Source organism: Sphaeramia orbicularis, unplaced genomic scaffold (assembly GCF_902148855.1).
Source record: "Sphaeramia orbicularis unplaced genomic scaffold, fSphaOr1.1, whole genome shotgun sequence".
Taxonomy (NCBI): domain Eukaryota; kingdom Metazoa; phylum Chordata; class Actinopteri; order Kurtiformes; family Apogonidae; genus Sphaeramia; species Sphaeramia orbicularis.
The window spans coordinates 165806-183305 of NW_021941616.1; the positions used below are offsets into that span (position 1 = coordinate 165806).

At 41.8% G+C, this 17500-nt stretch overlaps 1 protein-coding gene across 3 annotated transcripts in view; it reads left to right on the forward strand.

Moving 5' to 3' along the window:
* Positions 1–2922: 2922 nt before the first annotated feature.
* LOC115416512 (tyrosine-protein kinase Fer-like) overlaps positions 2923–17500 on the forward strand; it is a 24619-nt gene continuing 10041 nt past the window's right edge. The window contains exons 1-12 of one of the 3 annotated variants that reach the window (XM_030130294.1): positions 2923–3098; positions 8302–8457; positions 9231–9362; positions 11007–11180; positions 11272–11371; positions 11448–11631; positions 12096–12233; positions 12310–12429; positions 14438–14560; positions 15125–15326; positions 15414–15512; positions 17148–17354. In XM_030130294.1, the coding sequence (XP_029986154.1) occupies positions 8389–8457; positions 9231–9362; positions 11007–11180; positions 11272–11371; positions 11448–11631; positions 12096–12233; positions 12310–12429; positions 14438–14560; positions 15125–15326; positions 15414–15512; positions 17148–17354 (1548 nt within the window). In that variant the 5' untranslated portion in view covers positions 2923–3098; positions 8302–8388. Of the gene's footprint in view, positions 3099–8206; positions 8226–8301; positions 8458–9230; positions 9363–11006; positions 11181–11271; positions 11372–11447; positions 11632–12095; positions 12234–12309; positions 12430–14437; positions 14561–15124; positions 15327–15413; positions 15513–17147; positions 17355–17500 lie in introns of those variants that run through there. The other 2 variants (XM_030130296.1, XM_030130295.1) reach the window with 2 other exon arrangements.

Genomic DNA, 17500 nt, shown 5'->3' on the forward strand with positions numbered 1-17500 from the left:
CAGTTAGAAACGCAACTAATAGACGGACCAGTTAGAGAGGCAACTAATTAGAGATGGAACCAGTTAGAGACGCAACTAATGAAGAAGGAACCAGTTAGAAACGCACTAATTATAGACGGAAACCAGTTAGAGAGGCAACTAATTAGAGATGGAACCAGTTAGAGACGCAACTAATGAAGAAGGAACCAGTTAGAAACGCAACTAATTATAGACGGAACCAGTTAGAGAGGCAACTAATTATAGACAGGAACCGTTAGAGATGCAAACAATTATCGACGTGAACGGTTAGAGAGGCAAACTATTAGACGGACTGAACCAGTTAGACAGGCAACTAATGAAGCAGGAGCCAGTGAGAGAGGCAAACTAATTAGAGACGGAACCAGTTAAGAGACGCAACTAATTATAGACAGAACCAGTTAGAGAGGCAACTAATTAGAGACAGACACAACCAGTGTAGAGACGCAACTAATTAGAGACGGAACCAGTTTAGAGAGGCAACTAATTAGAGACGGAACCAGTTAGAGAGGCAACTAATTATAGACGGAACAGTTAGAGATGCAACTAATTAGAGACGGAACCAGTTAGAGAGGCAACTAATTATAGACGGAACCAGTTAGAGACGCAACTAATTAGAGACGGAACCAGTGTACAGGGAGACGCAACTAATTATAGACGGAACCAGTTAGAGAGGCAACTAATGAAGAAGGAACCAGTTAGAGACGCAACTAATTAGAGACGGAACCAGTTAGAGAGGCAACTAATGAAGAAGGAACCAGTTAGAGAGGCAACTAATTATAGACAGAACCAGTTAGAGAGGCAACTAATTAGAGACGGAACCAGTTAGAGAGGCAACTAATGTAGAAGGAACCAGTTAGAGAGGCAACTAATTAGAGACGGAACCAGTTAGAGAGGCAACTAATTAGAGACGGAACCAGTTAGAGACGCAACTAATTATAGACAGAACCAGTTAGAGACGCAACTAATTATAACGGAACCAGTTAGATGACGCAACTAATGAAGAAGGAACCAGTTAGAAACACAAACTAATTATAGACGGAACCAGTTAGAGAGGCACTAATTATAGACGAACCAGTTAGAGACGCAACTAATTATAGACGGAACTGGTTAGAGAGGCAACTACTTATAGACGGAACCAGTTAGACAGGCAACTAATGAGAAGGAACCATTAGAGAGGCAACTAATTAGAGATGGAACCAGTTAGAGACGCAACTAATTATAGACAGAACCAGTTAGAGACGCAACTAATTAGAGACGGAACCAGTTAGAGATGCAACTAATTAGAGACGGAACCAGTTAGAGAGGCAACTAATTAGAGACAGAACCAGTTAGAGACGCAACTAATGAAGAAGGAACCAGTTAGAAACGCACATAATTATAGACGGAACCAGTTAGAGAGGCAACTAATTATAGACGGAACCGGTTAGAGAGGCAACTAATGAAGAAGAAATTCAAATGAAGAAAATGAACGAAAATCGAGAAAAATACTGAAAAAAAAAAAAGAACAAAACTGAACAGAAATCGACAAATACTGAAAAAAAAAAAAAAGAACCAAACCGATATGTGCAAATGTTGTAACTAGTTACAGATGGAACAAATTCAGCAGGAATTCAAACAGGTAGAAATCCAGTGGATTTTTGTCCAAATGAGTCGACAGAGTTGATCATCAGCTGAGGGTTCAAATTCCAACTGTCTGAACTATTAGGGACCAATACACAAAGAAATGAAGCCCAGACTAAGAACAGAGGGTTTAGACAAACAGGACTATTGAACATAAAAGCATTAAAAACTTAACGTTAGAATATAATTGTAACGTCATGTTCAGTTAATTTGACTGTTCATTCTAGAACCAGTGTTTTGACCTGTGTGGGTCCACAGGTTCTGGATGGGCTGGTTTTATTCTTTTGTGTATTCGTGTGTGTTGTACCGCATTTGTCCAGCAGGTACCGCCAAAGTGTTCATTATGACAGACAGACAGACAGACAGACAGACAGACAGACAGACAGACAGACAGACAGACAGATAGATAGATAGATAGATAGATAGATAGATAGATAGATAGATAGATAGATAGATAGATAGATAGATAGATAGATGCTCTCCTGTCTGGACTCCTGTCATGCTCTTTATTCTGGTCTCACTCAGTCCTCACTCCATTGTTTATAACTGGTACAAAATGCAGCGGCTTGTTTCTTGACCAATTCCTCCAGATTCATATTTTTGGTACTTGATTAACCTGTTTTTTATCTTATAATTTAATCATGCTTTTAGATGTAAAGCACTTTGGGCTTCATTGTGTTGTTGTAAAGTGGTACATAAATAAACTTTGATTTGATTTAATTAACTTTTTTTTAATGAAATTTCAATTTTTTCAGGTTATTCACATTTTTTTTTATTTGGATAGTTTATAAAAGTAAGTATTTTCATAATTTAATGGGGTTTTTGTATTAAAACAAAGACAAAAATTCAGAGTTGTCATTATTTATAGGTTATTATGTTATTGTTTTGGAGGTCAAATCAGACCGAATGTGGAACCTGAAAGAACAGGAGTATTTAACATAATCTAATGTTTACTAGAGCGGCATGAGACTAATAACATAAATATAATTTAGACACATACATCTGTAATTCCAAGAAAAAAAAATACTAAAGTGTATTAGAAAGTAATAAAGATAAAAATAAATTTAAAAAAAGTAAACAAACTTTAGACCAAAATAAAAAAGAGAGAAATAGAACAAAAGGCTGAATCTGAACCATTTGAGTCTGATCAGTGAATCAACAAACATGAAGGAACCAGATGAACCATATATTCAATAAATCACTGCTCACAAACAAACAACACCTTATTTATTTATTTACTCATTTATTTATGTCGCCCCTCCCTCCCCATCTTCCGTTTCCGGCGGAAGCCCCGCCCTGTTAGCCGTTAGCCTGTTAGCTCTGGAGCCGGACGGTAAGAGGAAAAGCCGGGAAACGGTGCAGAAAAACTCGGTAAACAGGCAGAAATGAGCTCGGTGCGGGACGGCAGAGGACCGCGGTGACCGGACAGCGAGTCAGCCGCCACAAACAGCCGCTTCTGGGTGAGTTGGAGCCGCTTAAAAAACAACCGAGCAGAAGTCGTCAAACACGGACCCCCTCCCTCCCTCCGTTCCTCCGGTCGTCAGACCCGGACCCTCCGCTCCGCCCGCGGCATCGGCTGCGACTCCGGCCCCGTACGACACAGCGGGACCGGAGTTACCGGAGGAAAAACGGAGAAAACCGGCGGTGGAGGGGGCGGACGGTGCCGTTATGTCCGCTGTACCTTCCTTTGACAGCTGCTGTTTGCCCGTTAGCCTGTTAGCTCCTTTTCCTATGGATTCCAATGGGAGCAGCCGTTAGCATTAGCTTAGCTGCAGTTCAATTCGTTCTGTCTGTAAAAGTTTCCGTAGTTGATGAGTTTGAACACATCCAGATGAGTCTGTTTAAAGCAGGGCTGTCAAACTCATGTTAGTTCAGTTCCACATTCAGCCCAGTTTGATCTGCAGTGGACCGGACCAGTGAAATAATACCAGTGAAAAAAGTACAATTACACTATGATAATGTTTACATCTACGAAAATCTGAATAACATGAACAAATGGAAATGTCTGAAGAAAAACAAGTGCAGTTTAACAATATTCTGCCTCAGTTTATCATTTCTACATGTGTATTACAGCTTACATTACAATTACAAATACACATAATATTGATCAAATTGCTTTTACTTTTCTCAAACCTTTCAGCTTGTTCATATTTGTTCAGGTTATTCACATTTGTTGTTAATGTAAACATTTTCACGTAATTGTACTTTTTTTGTACACTAATACAGATAAAATCTGCAGTTGTCATTATTTATAGCTTATTATGACTAGGGCTGTGTATCGGCAAGAATCTGGCGATACGATACAAATCACAATACTAGGATCATGATACTGTTAAAAAGGCAATTTTTTATTTGTTTCTTTGTTTTTTAATGATTATTTCCTGGAAGAATTGAATAAACACCAGATATATGTACAATACTAAACACATTTTTATTTGATCAGAACAGGATCTAATGTTATATCACAAAATGTTTGTAATTTCCTAGTTCCAAAGGAACTACCATCTGCCTCTCAGACAGTAAAAGTGCTTTTAGGATGATTCAGATAACCATTATTTAATGAACAGGGTTAAATAATGCTAAAGATATAAACAATAAAGAAAAACAAAAATGAAACAGTATTGTGAAATCAAATATCACCATGTATTACAGAACTGATATTTTCTGCAGCCCTAATTATGACAGTGTTTTCATGGTCCGACCCAACTGAGATCTAATTGGTTTATATGTGTATGTATGGAACCCGAATTAAACTCATTTTGACACCACTGATTGTTCATATCTTCAGTGTAATTTTTGTATTTCACAAATTCATCCCGTGGGTCGGATTGGACCCTTTGGTGGGGCCAGATTTGGCCCCTGGGCCGCATGTTTGACACCTGTGGTTTAAAGGGTTAATGGTCGGATGGGAAGTTATAGGATGAGTTTACGGTGAAGGGTTTCCGTTGGTTCAGTGTTTGGGTTTACTCATGAACACAGTTAATGTAGTTGTGTTCATAATGTGTAGGTTTGAACCCATACAGACCCACAGCTGATCATGTTTCAGCTCCAAAGAGGGTTTTCTTTGTATTTAACTATTCTAAAATGATTGATCACATTATTATTATATCGTTCACTGCATTTTTTCAGTTTCTCAGTGAAAATCAGGTGTTTTCCCATATTTAATTCATTGATCATGTAGATTTTCAGAAAAGCTCAGCTTAAAGTTGAATGTTATTATATGAAAACAGAGAAAACTGAAGAAAATTTGACTTTTTGAGTGAAGATATCAGTAACTGATCATAAAAACCACCGTGTCCATCCACTGTCATGGATCCAACTCCATGGGTTTGACTGGGGAATCAGTTTTTCATTTGTTTTTATTCATTTTCTACATTTTTTTGCTTATTTTCTCCATGTAATAAGTAGGGGTGTTAGAAAATATTGGTTCTGCAATAAATCACAATATTTCATTTCACAATACTGTATCAGTATTAAAAAGTACTGTATTGATCTTTTTTGGTATTTATTCAAATGCAGATATTGTGGAGGTTCATTTATGTTTTTTTTTTTTGTTTTGTTTTCTTTATTGTTTATATTGTCTTTATTATTATTTAACACTATTTTATAAAATAATGTTTTTTTGAATCATCCTAAAAGCCCTTTTTTCTGTCTGAGAGGCAGATGTTGGTTCCTTTGTTTGGATTGAACTCAAATCCTGTTCTGATGTTAGCTGTGAACTAATAGAATCTGAACATTTGAACAGGATCTGAAACTGGAATGTCTGGAAAACAGAATTTCAGTTGGAACACAGTTGGAACATGTGGTGATAGAACATTAGATCCTGTTGGGATCAAATACAAATGTGTTTAGTATTTGTGCAGATTTATGCTGGAATTAAATTCTTCAAGGAAATAATCATTTAAAAAAAAAAGAAACAAACAAAATTGCCTTTTTAACAGTATCATGATATATCATGATATATTGTGTCGTGATCCTAGTGTTGTGATTTGTATTGCATCGCCAAATTCTTGAAGATAGACAGCCCTAGTCATCTGTTCCACTGTCAGTCACAGTTTCCTGCTTTGAATGCACACACCTGATTGGCTGAGTGGGATCACATGGGACGGTTCATCCATGTCATTGGTCTGTGTGTTTCCTCATCTACTCCACCTTCAGCTGCGCCAGTTCAAATAGAAGCGTTCCACCACCGGCTGGAGGTCCGGGCCCATATGGGACGGCTTTGGATCCAGACCTGGACCGCGGTCCGCCTGTTAGTGACCGCTGGTCTGGTTTCTTGTTGCCGACATTTCGTATCACAAAATACTTCCACACACGACTTTTGGTCCTTTGTTGTCCATTAGAGGAGGCGGAGCTTTAGCTGCAGGTGTGTCCATTAGAGGAGGCGGAGCTTTAGCTGCAGCTGTGTCCATTAGAGGAGGCGGAGCTTTAGCTGCAGCTGTGTCCATTAGAGGAGGCGGAGCTTTAGCTGCAGGTGTGTCCATTAGAGGAGGCGGAGCTTTAGCTGCAGGTGTGTCCATTAGAGGAGGCGGAGCTTTAGCTGCAGCTGTGTCCATTAGAGGAGGCGGAGCTTTAGCTGCAGCTGTGTCCATTAGAAGAGGCGGAGCTTTAGCTGCAGCTGTGTCCATTAGAGGAGGTGGAGCTTTAGCTGCAGCTGTGTCCATTAGAGGAGGCGGAGCTTTAGCTGCAGGTGTGTCCATTAGAGGAGGCGGAGCTTTAGCTGCAGCTGTGTCCATTAGAGGAGGTGGAGCTTTAGCTGCAGCTGTGTCCATTAGAGGAGGCGGAGCTTTAGCTGCAGGTGTGTCCATTAGAGGAGGCGGAGCTTTAGCTGCAGGTGTGTCCATTAGAGGAGGTGGAGCTTTAGCTGCAGCTGTGTCCATTAGAGGAGGCGGAGCTTTAGCTGCAGGTGTGTCCATTAGAGGAGGCGGAGCTTTAGCTGCAGGTGTGTCCATTAGAGGAGGCGGAGCTTTAGCTGCAGGTGTGTCCATTCTTTCACCTGTTGTATATGTTGTTGGAGCGGACCGCCCCCATCAGTTCTGGAACAGTAGAACCTGACCAATGGTACCCATTCTTATTCAGGCATCATTTTTCTGTTTCTTAAAAACATGAATACTAACGGGGTTTTTATCTTACCGGCCGACAGGCTGTGAGCTGTTGTCGTCATGCGGCGTCCGGCGTCGTCGTCTGTCGTCCGTTACAAAACTTTCAATCGTCTTCTTCTCTGAAACTACATTTCCGATTGACTTCAAAAACTTGGTGTACAGCTTCTTTATGATGATGTCATCAAAAGTTAGTGAAATTATTTAGATCCGGATCTGATTCTGGATTTGGTGCCACTTTGAAACATTTCTGCATTATCAGAGATAGGAGGTGGATGGATGCAATAACTCAGTAAATCTAAATGATCTCCAGTGTAAATGTCTCCAGTCCAGCCCTGATGGGGAGATGAGCCAAACATAATGTCCACATGCTGATCAGGATCTTCTTCTGGATCTGGAACTGACGCAAAATTTAACATGGGCTCTGATGGGGAAAACATTTCAATTGTCTTTTTCTCCTAAACTCCAGTTCTGATTGACTTCAGACTTGGTCTACAGCTTCTGTATGATGATGTCAACACAAGGGATTGAAATTATTTCGATCTGGATCTGATTCTGGATTTGGTGCCACTTTGACAAATGTTCCCATTATAACAGATAGGAAGTGGATTGATCCAATAAATCAGTATCAATGATATCAAGTGTGAATTTGAATTTTTTACAGATCTGATTGGAGTATGACCAAAACATGGACTATTCTTTAATAGAATAAATACACAGAACTGGGGCAGAAGAAATGGATCTGGATACATTTAACACAGCTTTGAATTTGGACGCTAAGATACAGGACTGTTGGTCCTGTTTTTTTTCATCCTAGTATCGAATGGTATCATGAGTATTGGTCCTTACTAGGGCTGTGTATCGGCAAGAATCTGTCGATACGATACAAATCACAATACTTGGATCACAATATGATATATCACGATATATCACAATACTGTCAAAAAGGCAATTTTTTGTTTGTTTCTTTTTTTTTTTCAAATGATTATTTCCTTGAAGAATTGAATTCCATCATAAATCTGCACAAATCCTAAACACATTTGTATTTGATCCCAACAGGATCTAATGTTCTATCAGCAAATGTTCAAACTGTGTTCAAACTGAAATTCTGTTTTCCAGACATTCCAGTTTCAGATCCTGTTCAAATGTTCAGATTCTATTAGTTCACAACTAACATCAGAACAGGATTTGAGTTCAATCCCAACAAAGGAACGAACATTATTGAATAAAAGTGTGAAATAAGAATAAATAAAATAGAAACAAAAAAGACAAAACAACTAAAATGAACCTCCACAATATCTGCATTTGAATAAACACCTAAAACTATCCATACAGTACTTTTTAATATCAATACAGTATCGTGACATGAAATATTGCAATATATTGCAGAACCGATATTTTCTCACAGCCCTAATTCTAATTATTTCTCACTATCTATATCAAAATACTAGAAGGGCTCAGAGTGTGTGTGTGTGTGTGTGTGTGTGTAAATACATCCATGTGTTCATGTTTCAGTCATATGTGTTCATAGGTTTAACTCATGGACAATCTTCTCTCTCCACAGAAAACCATGCAGTCCTTCCTCGTTTGCTCCGGCCATTAGTGAGTGTGTGTGTGAGTGTGTGTGTGTGAGTGTGTATGTGTGATCAGGATGGGATTTGGTCGGGATCTGAAAAATTCCCACGAGGGATTGTTGAAGCTGCAGGACTGGGAGTTAAAGGTAGGACACACACACACACACACACACACACACACACAGGAGGACATACACACACAAGGACATGGACACACACACACAGGAAGACATGGACACATACAAACACACACAGGAGGATATGGACTCATCTGTGTGTCTAACCTGTCTGTCTGTCTGTCTAACCCGTCTGTCTGTCTAACCTGTCTGTCTGTCTAACCTGTCTGTCTGTCTGTCTAACCCGTCTGTCTGTCTAACCCGTCTGTCTAACCCGTCTGTCTGTCTAACCTGTCTGTCTGTCTAACCCGTCTGTCTAACCCGTCTGTCTGTCTAACCCGTCTGTCTAACCCGTCTGTCTGTCTAACCTGTCTGTCTGTCTAACCCGTCTGTCTGTCTAACCTGTCTGTCTATGCGTCTAACCTGTCTGTCTGTCTAACCCGTCTGTCTGCCTAACCCGTCTGTCTAACCCGTCTGTCTGTGTCTAACCCGTCTGTCTGTCTAACCTGTCTGTCTATGTGTCTAACCTGTCTGTCTGTCTAACCCGTCTGTCTGTCTAACCTGTCTGTCTAACCCGTCTGTCTGTCTAACCTGTCTGTCTAACCCGTCTATCTGTCTAACCCGTCTGTCTGTCTAACCTGTCTGTCTAACCCGTCTGTCTATGTGTCTAACCTGTCTGTCTGTCTAACCCGTCTGTCTGTCTAACCTGTCTGTCTAACCCGTCTGTCTGTCTAACCCGTCTGTCTAACCCGTCTGTCTGTGTCTAACCCGTCTGTCTGTCTAACCCGTCTGTCTCTTCTCAGCTGTTGGAGACGGTGAAGCGCTTCATGACTCAGCGTGTTAAAAGTGATAAGGAATACGCTGCTCTGCTGCTCAACATGACTCAGCAAACGGAGAAACAGGAAACTGCCGACTATATCAGCACCGTCAGTAAGGTCAGTGTTCCCCTCAGGATGACCTTTGACCTCTGACCCTTCACTGGGACTCCAGGCATTGGCCGTTACTCAATATCAAGAACGCAGAGTCTGGTCTGGGTCAGAACCGAACCAGAGAACAGACTTCCTAAGGACAGCTGGTCCTGCTGACCTTTAACCCTTTTTCTGCTGGTCCTGCTGACCTTTAACCCTGTCTCTGCTGGTCCTGGTGACCTTTAAACCCTGTCTCTGCTGGTCCTGGTGACCCTTAACCCCGTCTCTGCTGGTCCTGCTGACCTTTAACCCCGTCTCCTGGTCCTGCTGACCTTTAACCCAGATGTTCTTGATTTATGCGAACTGTCAGTTGGAACAGTACTTGGGCCGCAACTGATGTTTTATGAGAACAGAAGAACATACAAGAACGCATATTGAGAGATGGCCATTATGTTCTACCAGGTGGTGTCATGTGGTCGATCTCAAAGCTGTGGGAGACTTTTGTGACTAATTTTTCATCTCATCTGTCCATCCTCAGTCATATCCTCAGTGTCATGAATCTGTTCGTCTTTCTGTCATTACTCACCTGAATCTTTGCATTACGGTGAACAATTTCAACGTGCCATCCACCAGAAACAAACCATGTGTTTACAAACAGAGTCGGGAGGGAACTCGGGCATCTTTGGAATTTTGTCGCAACGTGCATTGTGGGAAGTGAAGGCTCGTGCATATGATATTATATGGTTGAAACATGACGTGGAAACGGCTGGAGGAATATGCATAGAGGGAAGGGAGCTCCTGCCGTTTCCGCGTCGTCTGTAGCAGCTGCCACTGCCAGACAGCGGCACAAACCTCCGTTTCCCACAATGCACGTCACGACAATAATTCCGAAGATGCCCGAGTGACCTACTGGCTCTGAATGTAAACACAGTTTGTTTCTGGTGGATGGAACTTTGAAATTGTTCACCGTAATGCAAGAGATTCAGGTGAGTAATGACAGAAAGACTTAAAGATTCGGGATACTTATGCCACGTTTCCACTATATGGAACCAGCTGGACCCGGTATTCCTGGAGACCGTTTCCATTACAGGACACTACCCACTTTACAGTACCTGGACGTCATAGCGATGGGGCACGTTATTTCCGTGTCATCTGTTCAGAAAGTTGCTGAAAACTCGCTCATTGCGTGTTGTCTCATCTGAATTTTTACGTCGGCCACCAAAGACTGAATCTCCTTGACCAAGTATGATGTAGTTTTGGGCTGTTATCATGTGGATTAACGTACCGCTATTATACTGTAAACTTATGCATCTGTTTTTTGTAAAACGGCGAGTCACAGAGATGACTGTCTGACCAATCAGTGGTCTGCAGTGTTTACACATCACGGTTTAGTGTTGCTTGGAACCTCGGCGGAGGTGATACCAAAAAACTAGTACCCGGTACCAGATTCCAGGTCCTTTTTCGTAATGGAAACGCAAAAAGGTCGAGTCCACTCAGTGGAAACGCAGCATTAGGATGGGGCTGAGGTTTTACAGATTTAATGAAAAATTGGTCACGAAAGTCTCCCGCACCTTTAAGGTCACATGATTACTGACATTCACAGTGTGTACTTGAGCTGATGTGATTGCTGATCGTCGTTCAACATAACTGTAATGATCCCTTGTCTGTCAGTCGTGGAGTCAGGTGGTCCGGCAGACCGAGGCGTTGGGTCGGGTCATGCGGAGTCATGCCGACGACCTGAACTCGGGTCCTCTTCATCGCCTCGCCACTCTGATCCGAGACAAGCAGCAGGTGAAGAAGAGCTACCAGAGCCTACACCAGCAGCTGGAGAGCCACAACCACAAGGTCTGCTGGGAAACCACCAGGGGGGCAGGGTCACAGTTCAGCAGTGTTTTGGACACTCCCTCAGACTGTCGTTGTTACTGTTTGTTGCTAGGTAACCAGAAGTGACCTGGAGAAGCTGAAGGGGGCTTATCGGCAGCTGAGCCGCGATGCTAACAGCGCTAAAGAGAAGTACAGAGAGGCCATGGCCAAAGGTTCTGCCTCCCATCTCTGGGTAATTTCATCCTTTGAGTTCTTGCGCTGACTCCTCCCTTCTCCCTCTGATCTCAGGTCGAGAGGCGGAGCGTGCCCGCGAGCGCTATGACAAAGCGACGGCGAAGCTCCACAACCTTCACAACCAGTATGTATTAGCAGTGTGTGGCGCCCGGATGCAGCAGGACGAACACCGCTGCCGCACGGCGCCGGCACTGCTGGACTCACTGCAGAGGATGCAGGAGGACATGACGCTCGCTCTGTGAGTCACATGACACACTGGTGCACAATGAACTTCTGACACCAAGAGACACCTGATATGCAACGGCATCCTGTATGTGACATTACTGGACTCCTGACATGCTAACAGACTCCCCAACATGCTAACATACCTCTAAAGAGCTAACAGACCTCTAACACGCTAACAGACCTTTAACATGCTAACAGACCTCTAAAGAGCTAACAGACCTCTAAAGTGCTAACAGACCTCTAACATGCTAACGGACCTCTAATTCGCTAACAGACCTCTACCATGCTAACAGACCTCTAATTCGCTAACAGACCTCTACCATGCTAACAGACCTCTAACTCGCTAACAGACCTCTACCATGCTAACAGACCTCTAACTCGCTAACAGACCTCTAACTCTCTAACAGACCTCTTAGTGCTGTGAGCTTAGCAGTCTGACAGTAAAACACGCTAACTGTATGTTGTTCCGTGTTCCAGTCAGAGTATTCTGGAGGAGTACTGTGAGATCAGCAGTCTTCTGTCTGATGAGATCGTTAAAATCCATCAGGAAATCTCGGCGGCCGTGCAGCAGATCGACCCTCTCGCAGAGTACCAGCATTTCATCGACGCCTACAGGTCAGAGCGGTTCCTTCGCGATGCTCCGCTAACGGGCTTTTCCGGTCGCTGTGGTAACCTGTGCATCATCCGTTAGGTCTCCGGAGACGCCGGAGGCGAGCGTAGAGTTCGACACATCGCTGCTGGACGAGACAGACAACCTGCCGGCCAACGAAATCCTGTGGAACACGCTGACGGTGGACAGCCTCCAGGCCATGTGAGCAGAACACTGATGAAAGCAGGACTCACACTCACTGTAAACCAGGGCTGTCAAACATGTGTCCCACCAAAGGTTCCAATTCGACCCCTGGGATGAATTTACACAGTGTATAAATTCCACAGTCCAGGCTGTGGAACTCATTTTAGTGTTGGTTCCAAATCCAGACCAATCTGATCTACAGTCCAATAATAACAGCAGAAGAACCCACAAAAAAGAACGACTGCAGATTTACTACTGGGTTTGATGGAAAAAAATAATATTACATTATGTCTGTAAATAATGGCAACTTCAAATATTTGTCTTTGTTTTAGTGAAAAAAATAGCATTAAATTGTGAAACTCTTTCCATTTCCAAACTCTCCTGTACCAATAAAATGTGACTAACCTGAACAAATGTGCCCAACCTGAAATGTCTGTATTAAATTCAGTCCAGTTTGAACTCTTTTCTTCCTGTTCCTCAGTGTTTATAAAAGTGTTTATAAAATAGACACAAAAAAGAAAAACAAAATGAACCTCCACAATATCTGCATTTGAATAAATACCAAAAAATATCGATACAGTATAGTGAAATGAAATATCGCAATATATTGCAGAACTGACATTTTGTCACAGCCCTACCCATGACCCACTGAAAACAGGTTCAAGACCCACCATAAAATCAGACTAACAGAGGAAATACTGACTGTAAATAGAAATAAAAGATAAAAACATACAGTCGTATTGATGTTCAGTCTCAGATTTACTCATTTATTTAGATTATTATCACTTTGACCCAGATGTACACCTCAATAACAGTTAACCCTCTGGTGTCCAGGTGAGTATATTATACACACTTTAACCCTCTGGTGTCCAGGTGAGCATATTATACACACTTTAACCCTCTGGTGTCCAGGTGAGCATATTATACACACTTTAACCCTCTGGTGTCCAGGTGAGCATATTATACACACTTTAACCCTCTGGTGTCCAGGTGAGTATATTATACACACTTTAACCCTCTGGTGTCCAGGTGAGCATATTATACACACTTTAACCCTCTGGTGTCTAGGTGAGTATATTATACACACTTTACATGTCCTGTTATTAAGGTCAGAGTATTTTACACAATTTGTTTTAGGTCACAATTCAAAAGTTTTTCATTTTTTACATGATTTTTAAAATTCTGATCCGTCCACTAAATCCATCCCATAATAAACAGTGTTAAATTCCTACACTAATACCCTTCAACCAAGTGAGTACAAAATACACACTGACACATTTAACATTTGACCTAGAACCAAAAATAATAATAATATGAACCAGTGTTGGTGTTGTGAAAAAATAAAAAAACAACTAATACAATTTTTATGTAGAATATTAAAAAATTATATATATATTTTTGTGGGTTTTTTAGCATCAAAAAATATGTTTGTTTATTTTAAAAACATGGCATATAAAGGGTTAAAAAATAAGACTGTTATTGTGTATTTTGTATTTTTGACAGCTTGATGGAAAAATAAATAAATAAATAAATATATATATATAAACGCACTATGAAAAGCGTTTTGACATTACTGCGACACTGTACAGATTATTTTGGTGGTTAAGGAACGTCTCTGATACTGGAGGGTGAAACTACAGGAGAACAGAGGATGTTTAAGGCCCTGTCTGAGCGGAGTGGTGTCAACTGGACCTCAGACACACAGTCGGCACGTTTTCCTCTGAAAGCGTTTAGTCAAATCAAACCACAGATTTTCTTCACTTTAACGCGTTCCCCTGGTTATTACATCCGCCACGAGGTATTGTGATCACTTTGCTTTGTGTGCGTGTTTGTTTGTTTGTTAGCAAGATAACTCAAAAAGTTATGGACGGATTTTCAAGGAATTTTCAGGAAATGTTGATACTGGCACAAGGAAGAAATCATAAAATTTTGGTGGTGATCGGGCCGGGGGGGCAGACTTGTCTCGGTGGAGGTCTGCGCTCTCCGAGTGCTTTTCTTGTTTATTTAGTGTTGTTTGTTTGCGCAGGTTGTCGTCGACGACGGAGGAGCTGTCACTGACTCAGCAGAGCCTGCAGACGAAGGAGGTGCTGGCGGACGACCTGGACGCCAAGATCCAGACGAGTCAGCAGAACGCCGAGAGAAAGAGCGAGTAAAAGCAGACTCCGCCCACCTGCACCACACATCACAACCTAGTTTACAGTCATTTAAGGTGGATTTACACCCGCAGTTTACAGTCATTTAAGGTGGATTTACAACCTAGTACTTTATGTCAGTTCCCAAACATTTTTTTCTCTCTATTTAACCTTTTTTACGTGATTTATCACTATTACCATATTATCCTGTATGTTTTAAGTGTGTGCGTGTTGTTTTTTAATAAACCAGGTATTTTCCTATATTTAAGTCACTGATCATGTACACCAGGGCTCTCAAACTCATTTTCTTTTAGGTTCCATATTCAGTCTGATTTGATCTGCAGTGGGCCAGACCAGTAAAATAATAACAGAATAACCTATAAATAATGACAACTGACAATTTATGTCTTTGTTTTAGTGCAAAAAACCCCCATCAATTTATGAAAATGCTTACTTTTAGAAACTATCCAAAAACAAAAGTAAGTATTCGTACTGCATTACTGTACAGCAGTGGAGTAAACCCTCGGGACCTGTTGTCTCTCTCTTTCTCATTGTGTCTCTGTGTCTCTCGTCCTTCTCAGTTGCGTCCTCCTTCTCAGTCAGAAACTCTCTCTCCTCGAGCTGCGTCAGGCCGTCCAATCGCTGCGCAGCTCCGAGGCCCGCCTCTCCTCCCAGAAGGCCCTGCTGGACGCCAAGATGGCCGCCGCCGCCGCCTCTCCGCCGCCGCCACCTCCTCCGCCAGCGCTGCCCTACGAGGACGACGCCCGGTCCATCGGCTCCACAGTGAGGACGCCAGACTCCAACGATAAAAAGGCGTAAACGGAGCAGGACTGAACAGGCAGTCAGAGTGTGTTTGTTTGTGTGTTTCAGGACAAGTCCAAAGAGAAGAGCTCTCGGTTCGACACGCTGCGTCACTCCCTCGCGGGAATGATCCGATCTCCCAAAGCCATGCTGGGCTCGTCCACCTCGGTGAGATCCGCCTCTGACGTCAGATACCACGCACATCATCCCCCAGTTTATGTATGAACCACATTTAAGGGAAGAACAAAAGCAATAAATAAATGAATCAGGGTCTTTTTATTTTCAATTTTCAAATGTAGAACAAGAAACGTACAACTTAGACATGAAACTGTTTTATCAAGTTCAATTCAAACCAAGGTTATTATCGTTAACGAAAACTAATGAAATGACCAAAACTAGAATTGTAAAAGCATTTTCGTTACCTGAAATAAATAAAAACTATAATTAAAAGAAAAAAAAACATAACTATCTGAAACTGTATTGTGTGTTTACAAAACTGACTAAAACGGATAAAAATTATGGATAAAATTCCCTTCATTTTCGTTTTTGTCAATGTCAGATTGATGTTCAATGGATTTCTTTGTCTCTCTCAGTTTTCTGTGCTGTCTCCATACGACACTTTTTGCTCCGTCACTTGTGTTCACTTGTGGTTTCCAGTCGTCTTCTGGTCCCCACTCTACCTGGAAACATGGAGACTAAAGCAGCAGAGTCCTGTCTGGGATTGATTTGAATAGGAGCACAGAGAAGAAGAGAAAAGAGACCACTGAACTACAACTGAACTACAACTGAACTACAACTGAACTACAACTAAACTACAACTGAACTACAACTGAACTACAACTGAACTACAACTAAACTACAACTAAACTACAACTAAACTACAACTGAACTACAACTGAACTACAACTGAACTACAACTAAACTACAACTGAACTGAACTACAACTGAACTACAACTGAACTACAACTAAACTACAACTAAACTACAACTGAACTACAACTGAACTACAACTGAACTGAAACTGAACTACAACTAAACTACAGCTAAACTACAACTAAGCATTTAGAAGAAGAAAAGCACTCGGAGAACACAGACCTCTGCTAAGACAGATCTGCCCCCCCCCCGATCACACCACCAAAATTTAATCATTCCTTCCTTGTGCCAGTATCAACGTTTACTGAAAATTTCATGAAAATCCGTCCTTAACTTTTTGAGTTATCTTGCTAACAAACAAACACGTATGCACACACACACAAAGCAAAGTGATCACAATAGGAGAGGTAAAAAAAATGAAAACTAATAAAAACTATCAAACCTGCTCTAAAAACAAATTAAAATGAACTGAATTAGAGAAAAATAAGTCAAAACTAAATAAAACTTAACTAGAATGAAAAATCCCAAACTATTTGAGCCTTGATTCAAACTTTCCCTCTATACCTCTGTATGTGTGTGTATATATGTATATTTACACACACACACACACACACACGTGCATTTGTATGTAAGTAAAGTTTATTTATAAAGTGCTTTTCACTGTACATAAAATGGGTGCAAATAAAACAACATAAGAATTATTTCATAAAATAAATAAGAAGGATAAATCCATCCACCAAAAGCTTTCCTAAATAAAATCGTCTTGAGCTGCTTTTTAAAAGAGTGGACAGAGTCGACCACATGGAGGGGCGGAGACAGGGGTGGGACATTCCACAGTCTTGGGGGGGGGGGGGGGTGCTCCAGCCTGAAAGGACAGGTCACAGTTCAGTCAGTGTACAGGTCTGACCTGTGTTCGTCCTGTTCCTGCAGCAGTTCTTTGACGTAATCCCGACGTCGGAGCGCCCCCTGGCGGAGCAGGAGTGGTACCACGGCGCCATCCCTCGCACCGAGGCTCAGGAGTTACTACGGCAACAGGGAGACTTCCTGGTGAGGGAGAGCCACTGGAAACCGGGCGAGTACGTCCTGTCCGTGTTTTCTGATGACCAGCGACGACATTTCATCATCCAGTACGCTGACGTACGTACACCATCATCTGTATTTATGATCCTAATCAGTTTGTGTTTGAGTCCTGTGACTGCAGTGTGTGGACGCAGAACCGTGATGAGGGTTTATTTCACTAAACTGTACTAAACAGGAGGCTCCGCCTCTTTGTTCTGTTTGTT